This window comes from Ornithorhynchus anatinus, chromosome 2 (assembly GCF_004115215.2).
Source record: "Ornithorhynchus anatinus isolate Pmale09 chromosome 2, mOrnAna1.pri.v4, whole genome shotgun sequence".
Taxonomy (NCBI): Eukaryota; Metazoa; Chordata; class Mammalia; order Monotremata; family Ornithorhynchidae; genus Ornithorhynchus; species Ornithorhynchus anatinus.
The window spans coordinates 64135984-64149758 of NC_041729.1; the positions used below are offsets into that span (position 1 = coordinate 64135984).

General features: G+C 46.8%; 1 protein-coding gene across 1 annotated transcript in view; it reads right to left on the reverse strand.

Annotated features, from left to right (window-relative positions):
• Positions 1–899: 899 nt before the first annotated feature.
• SLC22A3 (solute carrier family 22 member 3) overlaps positions 900–13775 on the reverse strand; it is a 111734-nt gene continuing 98858 nt past the window's right edge. The window contains exons 8-11 of the mRNA XM_029047751.1: positions 11185–11293; positions 5755–5867; positions 3252–3351; positions 900–1558 (exon numbers count right to left, since the gene is read on the reverse strand). Coding sequence (XP_028903584.1) covers positions 1504–1558; positions 3252–3351; positions 5755–5867; positions 11185–11293 — 377 coding nt within the window. The 3' untranslated portion in view covers positions 900–1503. The remainder of the gene's footprint in view (positions 1559–3251; positions 3352–5754; positions 5868–11184; positions 11294–13775) is intronic.

Sequence of the window (13775 nt, forward strand, 5' to 3'; positions counted from 1 at the left end):
TTCCCCCACGAGGCTCACAATCTAAGGGAGAGGGAGAACAATCTCCATTTTACGGATGAGGAAAATGAGGTACAGACAACTTAAGCGACTTGCCCACGGTCACACGGCGGGCAAGTCAAAGAGGTGGGATTAGAACCCAGGTCTGCTGACACCCGGTCCTGGGCTCTTGCCACTAGCAGAAACCTGGGTCCTAAACCCAACTCCGTTTCTTGCCTGCTGTGTGACCTCAGGCAGGTCACTCGGCGTGTCCGTGTCTCCGTTTCCTCATCTTAGACTGTGACCCCCATACGGGACAGAGATTTTGTTGGCTCTGACTGGATTTTATCTACCTCGGTGTTCAGCACAGTGCTTGGGGCTTAGTAAGAGTTTAACAAATACCACAACTATTATTATTAATAAACATACTTCCATTTCCAGATACAACCCTCATCGCTCAGAGGAATCTTGGATACAGGTGGGGGCAGTGGAGAGAAGGCTTAGGGAATGAATAAGTACTGAACAGTATTTTAATCCCTCATGAGCTAAAGATGAAGAGAGAAGATAAAAGTTCGGTACTGTACTCTCTGCTTTTCTTCAAATGTATCTTCTTTTTCAACAGTCAACCAAGCAATAGCATTGTCTGAATTATTACTGTGTGCAGAGCACTGTACTAAGTGCTTGAAAGAAGCAGCATGGCTTAGTGGCAAGAGCACGGGCTTGGGAGTCAGAGGACGCGGGTTCTAATCCCAGCTCTGCGCTTGACTCCTGGCAAATCACTTAAACTTCTCTATGCATCAGTAACCTCACCTGTAAAATGGGGATTAAGACCGCGAGCTCCACGTGGGACCATCTCTTTACCTTGTATCTACCCCAGGGCTTAGAACAGTGCTTGAAACACAGTAAGTGTTTAACAAGTACTATTATTATTATTAATATTTTAGAGACCGTAGACACGTTCCCTTCCCACAGCGAGCTTACAGTCTTTGTGTTCAGGATTCCCAAAAAATAGCCCCTTGGGGGATATTCGAGAGGTGCGGAGCTGGGAGGTTTAGGAAGTCGAGTGGCTTTTCACCATCTCAGCATCTGCTCCTCTCCTAATTTTCCCGCTAATTCCTTTCACTTCCAAGACAATCCATTTCTTCCCTTCCCACCCAAATCATCACGGCAGTCTTCCGCTAGGAAGGGTTTCCGAAATTCGACCAAATCAAAAAAACCAAGACTGAGTTGACTGTCCAAATCCCAGAAAGCATTCGTCGGCTCAGATGGAGCTGTTGGGGGGAGTGGCTTTTCCCTAAATCCTTTGCTCGCGGTGGTTTCCTCCTATTATATATCTCCGTTCCCAAACACATGGGATATTTTGAATGTCTAAGAATACTTGGAACCGCTTGAGGTGGCAGGGGGGCCGTGTCTCCATAAGTGTCGCCTTTCAGGTTTCCGAGTCGAACGGGATGGAAAGCAGGTCCCGAGGAGGCCGGCTGAGGTGACTTCACCGGCAACCATCTTCCCTTGGTCTTTGGCGCTGGATCAATCGTGGGAGCTCGTAACTTGACTCTGATTTTTCTTGCCACATTGGAAGGGACTTGGAGTAATAAGAAAAAAGGAGAAAATGCCGTGAAAAGTCCCATGGCTGAGTACGGGGACGATTTTACAACTGACAGTAAGGACTCTTGGGCCGGAGGCTGGGTCCGAAACATTCAGTCTCGGCGACACTACCGTTTGAGCTGGAGCCAGTCCGTCCCTCAGAGCCCTGAGGGTGACTTGCCTGGGCGGGTTTTCCCACTGTTGGGAACAGGAAGCTCCTTTCTGGGATTGGAGAAGGATTAGTGGTTAGAGCGCAGGCCTGGGATTCAGAGGATCTGGGTTCTAATTCTGACTCTGCTACTTGTCTGCTGTGTAACCTAGGGGCAGTTGCTACACATCTCTGTGCCTCAGTTTCTTCATCTGTCAGATGGGGATTAAATGTCTGTCCGCTCTCCTCCTTAGTAAGTAAGCCCATGTGGGACAGTCCCACAGGACAGGAGCCTTATGCTTGGCCTATAGTAAGCGCTTCACAAATACCATAATTATTATCCTTTGTATTTATTCCAGCCCTTAGTAGGTAGTAAGCACTTGATGAATGCCATAATTGTCCAGATCATACCCCAGCAGTTAGAGCAGGGCTTGGCACATAGTAAACCTCTGAAAGATCCCACATTTCTTCTATTATTACTATTACTGTTAAAGTCAATTCCATGGAGAGAGAATGACAGAACCTGTGTAGCACTAAGCGACATTGTTATTCGCCATAAGACTGACTTCTTGGCTCATGAAATTTCCCTCCAGGTGTATCTAGCTTGACATTCTTTTCCTGGTATTTGTTGAGCACTTTACTATGGGTCAAACACTGTTTTAAGTGCTGGGGTAAGTACAAGTTAATTAGATCAGACACACTGCCAGTCCCGCATGGGGCTCACAACGTTTTAAGTAGGAGGGAAAACAGATGTTCGATCCTCCCCATTTTGCAGCTGGGTAAGCTGAAGCACAGAGAAGGTAACTGACTTGCCCAAGGTCACACACTAAGCAATTGGCAGAGCGGGGATTAGAACCCAGGTCCTCTGATTCCCAGGCCGTGTTCCTTCCATAGGGCCAGGCTAAGGAGTTCTTATATGGTATTTTTTGTGATGGAAAGGCCCAATTTTCAGCTGGATCTTTTTAAGGATGTAATGCTCAGAGAATGAAGAATAGCATCATCATGAAAACAAACGCACGGGTGACAGCACTTAAAGGATCACGGGCCCGATGCCCCCACACCCGCCCCCCCCCCCCCCCCGACTCCACCACTCCCAGGCTGGGCTCCCAGACTTGTTCCCGCTATGACTCCGACAAGATCCGGGAGCTTCCAAGTGGGAGGCTGAGAAAGAGCTAATCATTTCCAAGTGGGGCTGAAAAGACGCTCCCCTATCCCCATCTGGGCAGCTCTGACCCGCTAGCAATCTGAAGCCAGCCCAGCATTCCCCGGCTTGATTGGTTTGCTTTGCCCCCCTTATCCCCTTTTACTTCCAACTCTCAAATTGAAAAGCTGGCAGCTACGAGCAAATGGCCATGCAAGTCTGTTCCCTGATCTGTGTCTGTTTCTCCTTAAAATAAAGTCCAAAACTGTCTGAAGTCTGATCTTTATGAATACCATCTTGATGCGGAAAGCACATTAAGAGGGAGGGTGATTTCCAGGATTCCAAGAAGGTTTAACATACAAGAAGATGAGAAGGTCGGGGTGAACTGTGACGGTACGGTACCTGGCAAGCTTTTCTACGTCTTCGACGGTCTCCGGTAGAGCAATTCCCTTTGTTTCCGGTAAAAGCATAACCAGGACTCCACATAGCAATGCAAGAATCCCTGGGGAGCAGCGGAAACATATTAAAACATTGTGCAAACTGAGAAGCAACTGGTTTTCACTTGATGAAAATCTTCCCAAAATGTTTTTTCTTTTAAAATGTATTTATTAAGTAAGCACTTACTATGGGTCAGATATATTCAAAAGCAGAGTAGCCTAAGGGTAAAAACATGGACGTGGGATTAAGAGGGCCTGGGTTCTAATCTCAGCACCAGCACTTCTCCTCTGTGTGACCTTGGGCAAGTCACTTCACCGCTCTGTGCCTCAGTTACCTCATCCCTTAAATGGGGATAAAAACAGTGAGCCCCACACGGGACACGAAACGTGCCCATCCCCATTAGCTTAGATCTACTCCAGCATTCAGTTTAGTGCTTAGCACTTAATGAGTGCCTTGAAAAAAAAAAGTTCATCAGGCCAGACACGGTCCCTGTTCCATATGGGGCTCACAGTTCAAGTAGGAGGGAGAATGGTCATTTCATCTGCATTTTGTAGTTGAGGAAAATGAGGCACAGATAAGTTAAGTGACCAGCCCAAAGTCATACAGCAGGCGCTGACAGAGGTGGGATCAGAGGACTTGGGTTCTAATCCCAGGTCTGTGTTTTATCCACTAGCCAAAGCAAAAATGACTTGCTTTGACTTGCCAAAGCAAAAATGCAGATGCAAATGGTCCAAACAGTTTTAAGGCAGTGGAAATGAGATGCCAGCAACCGATCCCCCTGAATGCTACAGGCAAAGGGGTAGCTGCTATCGTCACTGGCAATCAATCAGTTTATCCATGGTATTTATTGGGTGCTTACTGTGTGCAGAGCACTGAACTATGTGCTTGGGGAGAGTCCAATATGACAGAGTTGGGGAGACAGGTTCCCTGTCTACAGTGAGCTCACAGTCAGAACCTGAGCAATTTCTGGTTACATCTCATCCTCTGTCTCTGCCCCTGGCGTGCTCTATGACTTTGGGGAAGTTATACCCTTTCTGGGCCTCAGTTTCCTCATCTACGAAATGGGGCTGTGATAGTGACCTCCATGTGGGTCAGGAGCCTTAGGTTTAGTATATAATAAGCGCTTAACCAATACCACAGTTATTAACCTTGCATTTACGCCAGCCCTTAATACATAGAAAGCACTGAATGAATGTCATAATTATGATCGTTGTTATTAAAGGTTTGACTAAAATAAGTACTGTTCTCCACACAAAAATTTTAAAGGGCATTGTGTTCCCAGAATCTCCCAGAGGGACCCAAATAACAAAAATATATTTTGAAAAGCTATGAAAAACAAATATAATTACCTAATCAAATAGAAATATAAAGGTATACAAAAATGTAATAACTTTGAATTCGATGTTTTTAAAAGGTGCAAATGTAAATATCTAATTTTCATAATGCCACCGGTCTTATTCAGTAAATGGCATGGATGATCTTTGACAAATACACTGGTCACGATCTAATGCTAAACTGAAGGGGCTTTAATGATCAGCTGGGTTTACTTAGCGCTTAAAGATGTGCAGAGCACTGCACTGAGTGCTTAGAAGAGTGCTCTGCACATCATAAGCACTTAAGTACTACTCTTAATAAATACTACTACTTCTCCCTTCCCCTTAGATTATGAGGTCCACGGGATACAGGGACCGTTTCTGATTTGATTCATGCATTCATTCATTTATTCAGTTGTATTTATCGAGTGCTTACTGTGTTCGGAGTTCTGTTCTAAGTGTTTGGCAAGTACAATTCAGCAATGGAGAGAGACAACCCCTGCCCACACCAGGCTTGGGGTCTAGAATTTCATCATTCTATATTTATGCCAGCAGTTTAAAAAATACACAATTAATTAATTGACTGTGTGGTGTTTGTTTAGCCTGGGATCGTCGGCCGCAAGGCTGCTTATGTCTACCAGTCTCAGGAGATGGACTGATGGAAGGATCCTGCCGGGAGTCCTGGGAACTCCGTGTTGGCCCAGGATCGAAGTGCCAGCCTGCAGGATCTCTGAGCAACTGCTCTAAAGCTTCCAAGGGGGGTAACAGATCCGAGGGGCAAAATTTGAGGCTAAAAAACGTGAAATTGTACCTGCAAATTGGGCCAATATGCTGAAAACACGGTCCCCCACTGAACTCTGAAGCAGGCTTGGGGAAGAAGGCACCAACGACATTATCCCCGTCTACGTGCTTTTGGTAGCTTCAACTTCCTAAAATAATATTTTAGTTGGAACCTAAGGCATTCTGGGACTTAACACTCACCGAACCAAATTACATCATTTTCCAGCGAAGCCTCTCAAAAACAAAACATTGGGAAACACGAGATGAAATCAACCGCTCCAACGGTGACAGCAAAGCTTTTCATCAGTATTTACTTCGATTAACGCACAAGATAAAGACCGGGAACGTGAGTCACACTTCAAATGATTTCTTACCAAAGATGATTAGAGGTAGCTCTAGCCAGATGGCTGCTAACCGGAAAAGCAGAAACGGGGCTATGATACCCCCAAAATCACACAACCCTGAACACAGCGAAACCCCAAAGTTTCTGAAAAACAAAAAGAACCAGTTTAATCTAAGGGACAAGAATTTGGCAAAGTCAAAGAAACTACCACGAACAGACCTAGCAGTAGTAATTCGAGAAATCTTCCGATGAATGCCAGATTTCATATGTCCTTCCCTCTCCCATCTCTCACTATGAAAATCGGAGAGGAAACACTCTTTTTCCCATGCCCCCTCTGCGTAGAGCTGTAGAGTGACTCTGCATGTGGTCATGTGTCACTATTCCCTGAAGAAGGGTGGGGTTGGGGCAAGAAAAAGCAGAAGTGAGGCCTAGTGGGAGTCAGAAGGACCTGGTTCTAATCCTGGCTCCGCCATTTGTCTGCTGTGTGACCTTGGGCAAGTCGCTTAACTTCTTGTGCCTCAGTTATATCATCTGAAAAATGAGAATAAAATCTGTGAGCCCTTTGTGGGACATGACTGTGTCTCCTCTGATTAGCTTGTGCCTAGCCCAGGGCTTAGTGCAGTGCCTTGTGCATAATAAGCATGAGAGAGGGAGGGAGAGACAGACAGAAAGAGAGAGACAGAGAGAGAGAAAGAGACAGAGAAAGGAAAAAAGAAAGAAAGAAAGAATATTTTTCAACCTGATTGAGCAGAAGCACCTGCTCCTCTCACTCCTTTACGAAATTCCATTCATCGTCCATTGGAAATAGTCTTTTTAGAAATATTTCTCAACCAATTATGAAGGGACTTTTTTCCGGGAAGGCAAAAAAAGTGCAACATTAGGATGACTTCAAAGTAACAGCTCAATTCTCCCTTGGACATCCTCAGAGGATACCAAGAGCAGTCTCCACCTTGAAGGTCTTCTCCTTATCCTCTAGAGTACTTTCATTCATTCAGTCAGTCACGTTTATTAAGAGCTTACTGTGTGCAGAGCACTGTACAAAGCGCTAAGGAAAGTACAATCCAACAATAAAAAGTGATATTTCCTGCCCACAATAAGCTCACAGTCTAGAGTGTGGGAGACAGACATCAATACAAATAAAATTATTCATTCATTCACTCATTCAATAGTATTTATTGAGCGCTTACTATGTGCAGAGCACTGTACTAAGCGCTTGGGATGAACAAGTCGGCAACAGATAAAGACAGTCCCTGCCGTTTGACGGGCTTACGGTTTAATCGGGGGAGACGGACAGACGAGAACAATGGCAATAAACAGAGTCGAAGGGAAGAACATCTCGTAAAAACAATGGCAACTAAATAGAATCAAGGCGATGTACAATTCATTAACAAAATAAATAGGGTAACGAAAATATATACAGTCGAGCGGACGAGTACAGTGCTGTGGGGATGGGAAGGGAGAGGTGGAAGAGCAGAGGGAAAAGGGGAAAATGAGGGTTTAGCTGCGGAGAGATAAAGGGGGGATGGCAGAGGGAGTAGAGGGAGAAGAGGAGCTCAGTCTGGGAAGGCCTCTTGGAGGAGGTGAGTTTTAAGTAGGGTTTTGAAGAGGGAAAGAGAATCAGTTTGGCGGAGGTGAGGAGGGAGGGCGTTCCGGGACCGCGGGAGGACGTGACCCGGGGGTCGACGGCGGGATAGGCGAGACCGAGGGACGGTGAGGAGGTGGGCGGCGGAGGAGCGGAGCGTGCGGGGTGGGCGGTGGAAAGAGAGAAGGGAGGACAGGTAGGAAGGGGCAAGGTGACGGAGAGCCTCGAAGCCTAGAGTGAGGAGTTTTTGTTTGGAGCGGAGGTCGATAGGCAACCACTGGAGTTGTTTAAGAAGGGGAGTGACATGCCCAGATCGTTTCTGCAGGAAGATGAGCCGGGCAGCGGAGTGAAGAATAGACCGGAGCGGGGCGAGAGAGGAGGAAGGGAGGTCAGAGAGAAGGCTGACACAGTAGTCTAGCGGGGATATAACGAGAGCCCGTAACAGTAAGGTAGCCGTTTGGGTGGAGAGGAAAGGGCGGATCTTGGCGATATTGTAGAGAAGCAGCGTGGCTCAGTGGAAAGAGCACGGGCTTTGGAGTCAGAGGTCATGGGTTCGAATCCCTGCTCGGCCACTTAGCTGTGTGACTTTGGGCAAGTCACTTAACTTCTCGGTGTCTCAGTGACCTCATCTGTAAAATGGGGATTAAGACTGTGAGCCCCAAGTGGGACAACCTGATTCCCCTGTGTCTACCCCAGCTCTTAGAACAGTGCTCGGCACATAGTAAGCGCTTAACAAATACCAACATTATTATTAAAATTACAGATGCATACATCAGTACTGTGGGGCTGGGAGGCGAAGGAAGAGCAAAGGTAACGATTACACCCAAATCTACATCTCCCCTGTTCTCTCCCCCTCCCTCCAGGCTCGTATCTCCTCCTGCCTTCAGGACGCCTCCACCCGGATGTCTGCCCGCCACCTAAAACTTAACATGTCTAAGATGGAGCTCCTTATCTTCCCTCCCAAACCCCGTCCTCTCCCTGACTTCCCTGTCACTGTGGACGGCACTACCATCCTTTCTGTCTCACAGGCCCGCAAGCTCGGTGTCATCCTTGACTCTGCTCTCTCATTCACCCTACACATCCAATCCGTCACCAACGCCTGCCGGTCTCACTTTCACAATATCGCCAAGATCCTCCCTTTCCTCTCCAATCAAACTGCTACCTTGCTGGTACAAGCTCTCCCTAACATTCCAACCGGATTATTGCGTCAGCCTCTTCTCTGATCTCCCATCCTCCTGTCTCTCCCCGCTCCAGTCTATTCTTCATTCCGCTGCCCGGATTATCTTTCTACAGAAACGCTCTGGGCATGTCACTCCCCTTCTCAAAAGCCTCCAGTGGTTGCCTAACTCCTCACTCTTGACTTCAGAGCTCTCCATCACCTTGCCCCCTCCTACCTCGCCTCCCTTCTCTCTTCCTACTGCCCACCCCGTACACTCCGCTTCTCTGCCGCTCAACTCCTCCCGGTCCCTCGTTCGCGCCTGTCCCGCCATCAGCCTCTGACCCACGTCCTACCTCTGGCCCGGAACGCCCTCCCTCCTCACATCCGCCAAACTAACTCTCTTCCCCTCTTCAAAACCTTATGGGCAGCTCACCTCCTCCAGGAGGCCTTCCCAGACTGAGCCCTCCCTTTCCCTCTGCCCTTCTTCCCCTCCCCATTCCCCCTACTCCCCCTCTCTGCTCGTCCCCCTTCCCCTCCCCACAGCACTTGTGCATATTTGTATATATTACTCTATTTATTTTGTTAATGATGTGTATATATATCCATGATTCTATTTATCTTGATGATATTGACACCAGACCAGTTTTGTTTTGTTGTCTGTCTCCCCCGCTTAGACTGTGAGTTCGTTGTTGGGCAGGGATTGTCTCTACCTGTTGCTGAATTGTACATTCCAAGCGCTTAGTACAGTGCTCTGCACATAGTAAGCGCTCAATAAATACGACTGAATGAATGAATGAATGAACATCGGGGCGATGCAGAAGGGAGTGGAAAATGAGGAAGAGTAGCTAGACAATGAGCTGGCAATATTTGCAGGAAGAGTTCGGCTCACTAAACCCCTTGATTGTGAATTTCCTGAGGTCAGGGACTGTGTTTACCACTCAGCAGCATGCCCTAATGGACAGAGCACGGGCCCGGGAGTCAGAAGGACCTGGGCCCTCATCTCGGCTCCCCCACTTGTCTGCTGTGTGACCCTGGGCAAGTCACTTCACTTCTCTGTGCCTCGGTTCCCTCATCTGTAAAATGGGGATTAGGACTGTGAGCCCCATGTGGGACAGGACTTATCCAACCTGATTAGCTTGCGTCTGCCCTAGCGCTTAGAAGAGTGACTAGCCCAAAGTAAGCGCTTAAGAAATACCGTTAAAAAACAAAGAAAAAACTCTCCCTAACACCCTGCATTCATAAGCACTCAAACACCATTGATAAACTGATTGACTAAATTATATGTACAGGGAACAAGATCTGAACTGGCACATCAATAGAAAAGTTCACTTCATTTTAGGTGAGGGTGCACTTCAGAGATTAGTTAGGAAAACCGGGGGAAATTCCTATGAAAATCCAACCAACTCTTCAGAAAAGGGATCCTTGGTTAATCTTCAAAGTCTCTGTCAGGTAGTTTGGTCAGAAGAGTGGTTGCCCTTCCCTGGAGATGAAAGGCACCAACTCTGCTATAATATACTCTCCCAAAAGCCTGCATGCGGTAAATGCTGAATAAATACCATTGTCTGATCGATTGATTTTTCCCACTTGATTCCTGTCACTGTCCTCCAAGGAGCTGCTGAACACTAAAGCCCAATGTACTGCTTAGATCAAGCCCCTGAAATGAGCGGAAGTTCAGGCAGAGGGGATATCACTGATACTGGATGAATTAATCAATCAGTGATATTTATCGAGTGCAGAGCACCATATTAAGCACTTGGGAACATACGACAGGACAGAATTAGCAGATATATCCCCAGCCTATTACAAGCTTCCAGTCCAGAGATCACAATGAAGATTATACAAAGCTCCCAGACTAAGCTCTCCTCTTCCCTTCTCCCACACCCTTCTGCACCTCTCTTCCTTGCTCCTCCATTCATCCTCCCTCCCATCCCCACGGCACATACCTATATATCTCTATATATCTGTAATTTATTTACTTATCTATTTATTTTCTTATTTATTTATAGCAATGTATGCTTCCCCCTCTAAAACCGTGAGCTCGTTGTGGGCAGGAATAATAATTATGGTATTAAGTGGCTACTATGTGCCAGGCACTGTATTAAGCTCTGCAGTTGATACAGGCAACTCAGGTTGCACTCAGTCCTTGTCCCACATGGGGCTCAAAGTCTCAATCTCCATTTTACAGGTGAGGGAACAGAGGCACCGAGAAGTAAAGTGATTTGCCCAAGGCCACACAGGTGGTTGAGCCGGGAATAGTACTCATGACCTTCTGACTCCCAGGCCCGTGTTTCATCCATTAGGCCACGCTGCTTCGCTAATGTGTCCGTTTATCTTTATATTGTATTCTCTCAAGAGCTTAGTACGGGGCTTTGCACACAGTAAGCGCTCAATAAAGACAACTGAATGAATGAATGAATGAATGAATGAATACAGAGAGCCAGATCCCAGAGATTCTTAATTTGCCCTGTGTGAAGTCCCTCACTGTGTATTTATGCACCCAGTTTTTCCAGGAAGAATTACATTTTTGCCATTTACTAAGAGACTTATTATTGTGGAATAAGCCACAATAGGGGCTTGCGTCCAAAAGCCTTGGGTCTTGAGATCACCGGTATGAAATCTGGCAGAGTGACATACCCCTGGGATAAATACAGGATTTCAGTTGGATCTACAAGACATCTAGGGCGTGGGGAAAAAAACCACAAGAATTCAATCAGCGTTACCTCAGTGTAGTAGGATACAATTCGGAGTTCACCAAATACACGATTTCGAAAGCCATGGTGATTCCCAGCCTTCCTAGAGTGGCTACTGAGGTTCTCAGCCATGGCGTCCCTAGAAAAGAGGGAAGTGTGGGAGAAATCCAACAGATTATATTGATGGAAATCCCAAACAGAGAAGATATCCCAGAGCATTGCCTAAGGGTCCACGGGTGGGATGGGTACCCAAGAGCCGACAGTACAACACAGAAAGCAGAAGCCAAAAAGGCTAAGTTGTTGGGATGGGGGAGGGCAGGGGGGAGAAGGGGCAGATGCATCAAGATACTGCTCCCATATACAACTTTGAGGTTGATTTTTAGCGTGAGTTGACTGTGGGCAGAGATTGTGTCTACCAGCTCTTTTGTATCATACTGCCCCAAGTGCTTAGTACAGTGTTCCGCACAGAGTACGTGTTCAACAAATAGGACGGGTTAATAATAATAATGCTATTTGTTGAGAGCTTCTTATGTGCCAAGTTCTGGAGTAGAAACAAGATAGGTGTCACTTGGGGATCATAGTCTAAATTGGAAGGAGAACAGGGATTGAGTCCTCATCCTGCAAAAGAGGTAAGTGAGGCACAGTGAAGTTAGGTGACTTGCCCAAGGTCATACAACAGGCAAATGTCGGAGCCAGGATTAGAATCCATGTCCTCTGATTCCCAGATCCGTGTTCTTTCCACTGGTCAAAACTGCTTCTCTCTGGGCCATGCTATTTCTCCAGTTTCTCTAGAAACAACTAGTTCTCTAGTTGTTTCTGTTCATCTTCCCCACAAGAGCCTGGGAAAGTGGCAGACAAGTGGTAAAGCTGGAATTTAATCCTTGAGATCAGGGACAGCTTTCAGTTTCTAACTTCTTGGTGGTATATTCTCTATCCCAGCACTGAGTTTGGTGCCTGGCACATAGTAAGCGCTTAACAAATACCATAAAAAACAAGTATTTTCACATGCAGAACAGGAGCATGAATAAAATAGGAAGTCACCTTACTACTGTACGTCATTCTCCTCTCTCTCGCTCCACTGCCTGTAACTCCCTCCCGCTTCCTATCCGACTGATCTCAGCTCTCCCCGTCTTCAAGACCCTTCTGAAAAAACATCTCTTCCGGGAAGGCTTCCCCAAGTAATGGCTCATCTCCCCATTTTAGATCCCTCTCTTGCCAATTCGGCACTTCTCCACCTCCTAAGCACTTCGAAGCAGTACGGCCCAGTGGAAATAGTACAGGCCGGGGAGTCAGAGGACCTGGGTCCTAATCCTGGCAACACCACTTACCTGCTGCGTGACCTTGGGAAAGTCACTTAACTGCTCTGTGCTTCAGTTCCCTGATCCGCAAAATGGGATTCGATACCTGCTCTCCCTTCTATTGTGACCCCCATGTGGAACAGGGACTGAATCTGGCCTGACCTACACCAGTGTTTAGTACAATGCCTAGCACATAGTAAGCACTTCCCTCTGGACTGTAAACTACTTGACTGTAAGCTTGTTGTGGGCGGGGGAAACGTCTACCAAAGCAGCATGGCCTAGTGGATAGAGAACGGGCCTGGGAGTCACCTGGGTTTCGATCTTGTCTCTGCCATTTGTCAGCTGTGTGACCTTGGGCAAGTCACTTCGCTTCTCTGTGCCTCAGTTATCTCATCCGTGAATGGGCATTAAGATCGTGAGCCCCATATGGGATAGGGACTCTGTCCAACACAATTTGCTTGTAACCACTGCAGCGCTTAATATAGTGCCTGGCACATAATAATAATAATGTTGGCACTTGTTAAGCACTTACTATGTGCCAAGCACTCTTCTAAGCACTGAGGTAGGTACAAGTTAATCACAAAGTAATAATAATTCATTATAGTGTTGGTAAGTAAGCAAGCACACAATAAGCACTTAAATATCACAATTATTGCTCTTAACTCTGTTAACTGTAACCTCCCATGTGCTTAGAACAGTGCTCTGCACACAGTAAGCACTTGATAAACAGGATGCATTGATGAACAAACGCCAAGATCATTATTATTGTAGGGGTTTTCCGGGGGCGGGGGGCAAAGAATGATTAAAAGGGTTGTGCCAGTACAAGAGCCGACTGACTTTCCCACCCTCAAAGATTCAGAAAACCAAAGCCAATTGATGTGGTTTCAGAGTCCCACTGGATAAACCTCTGTCAGCTGTAGAGTGCTGCCCGCTTTCGGTGTCTGTCAGCAACAGCCATGGGCATAAATATGAATGGCTTCCAAGGAAGCTTAATTGCCTCTGAATTTCTCAGCTTCTCGTTCACGCGCGGCGCACCATGTGGTCACCTAGCGGTGTCAAATAGTTCACGGGCTTCTGGGTGGCGCTGGCTTATTGTCAGGGAATGAAGAAAATATCAAAAACCACTAAACAGAACTGTTGCAGCCGAACGACGGAAGACTCAGAAAACCCCGGACAACGCTTTTAAGGGTTTCCAGCCGGCGACGCTTGGCGCTCGCAATTGAAAACGTGCAGTGTGCTTGCCCGGTGCCCTCTCTGTTTTCCAAGAACTACACCTGTACCTCTCCCATTAGCGGTTACCTCAGAAGGCAAGTAACACTAGAA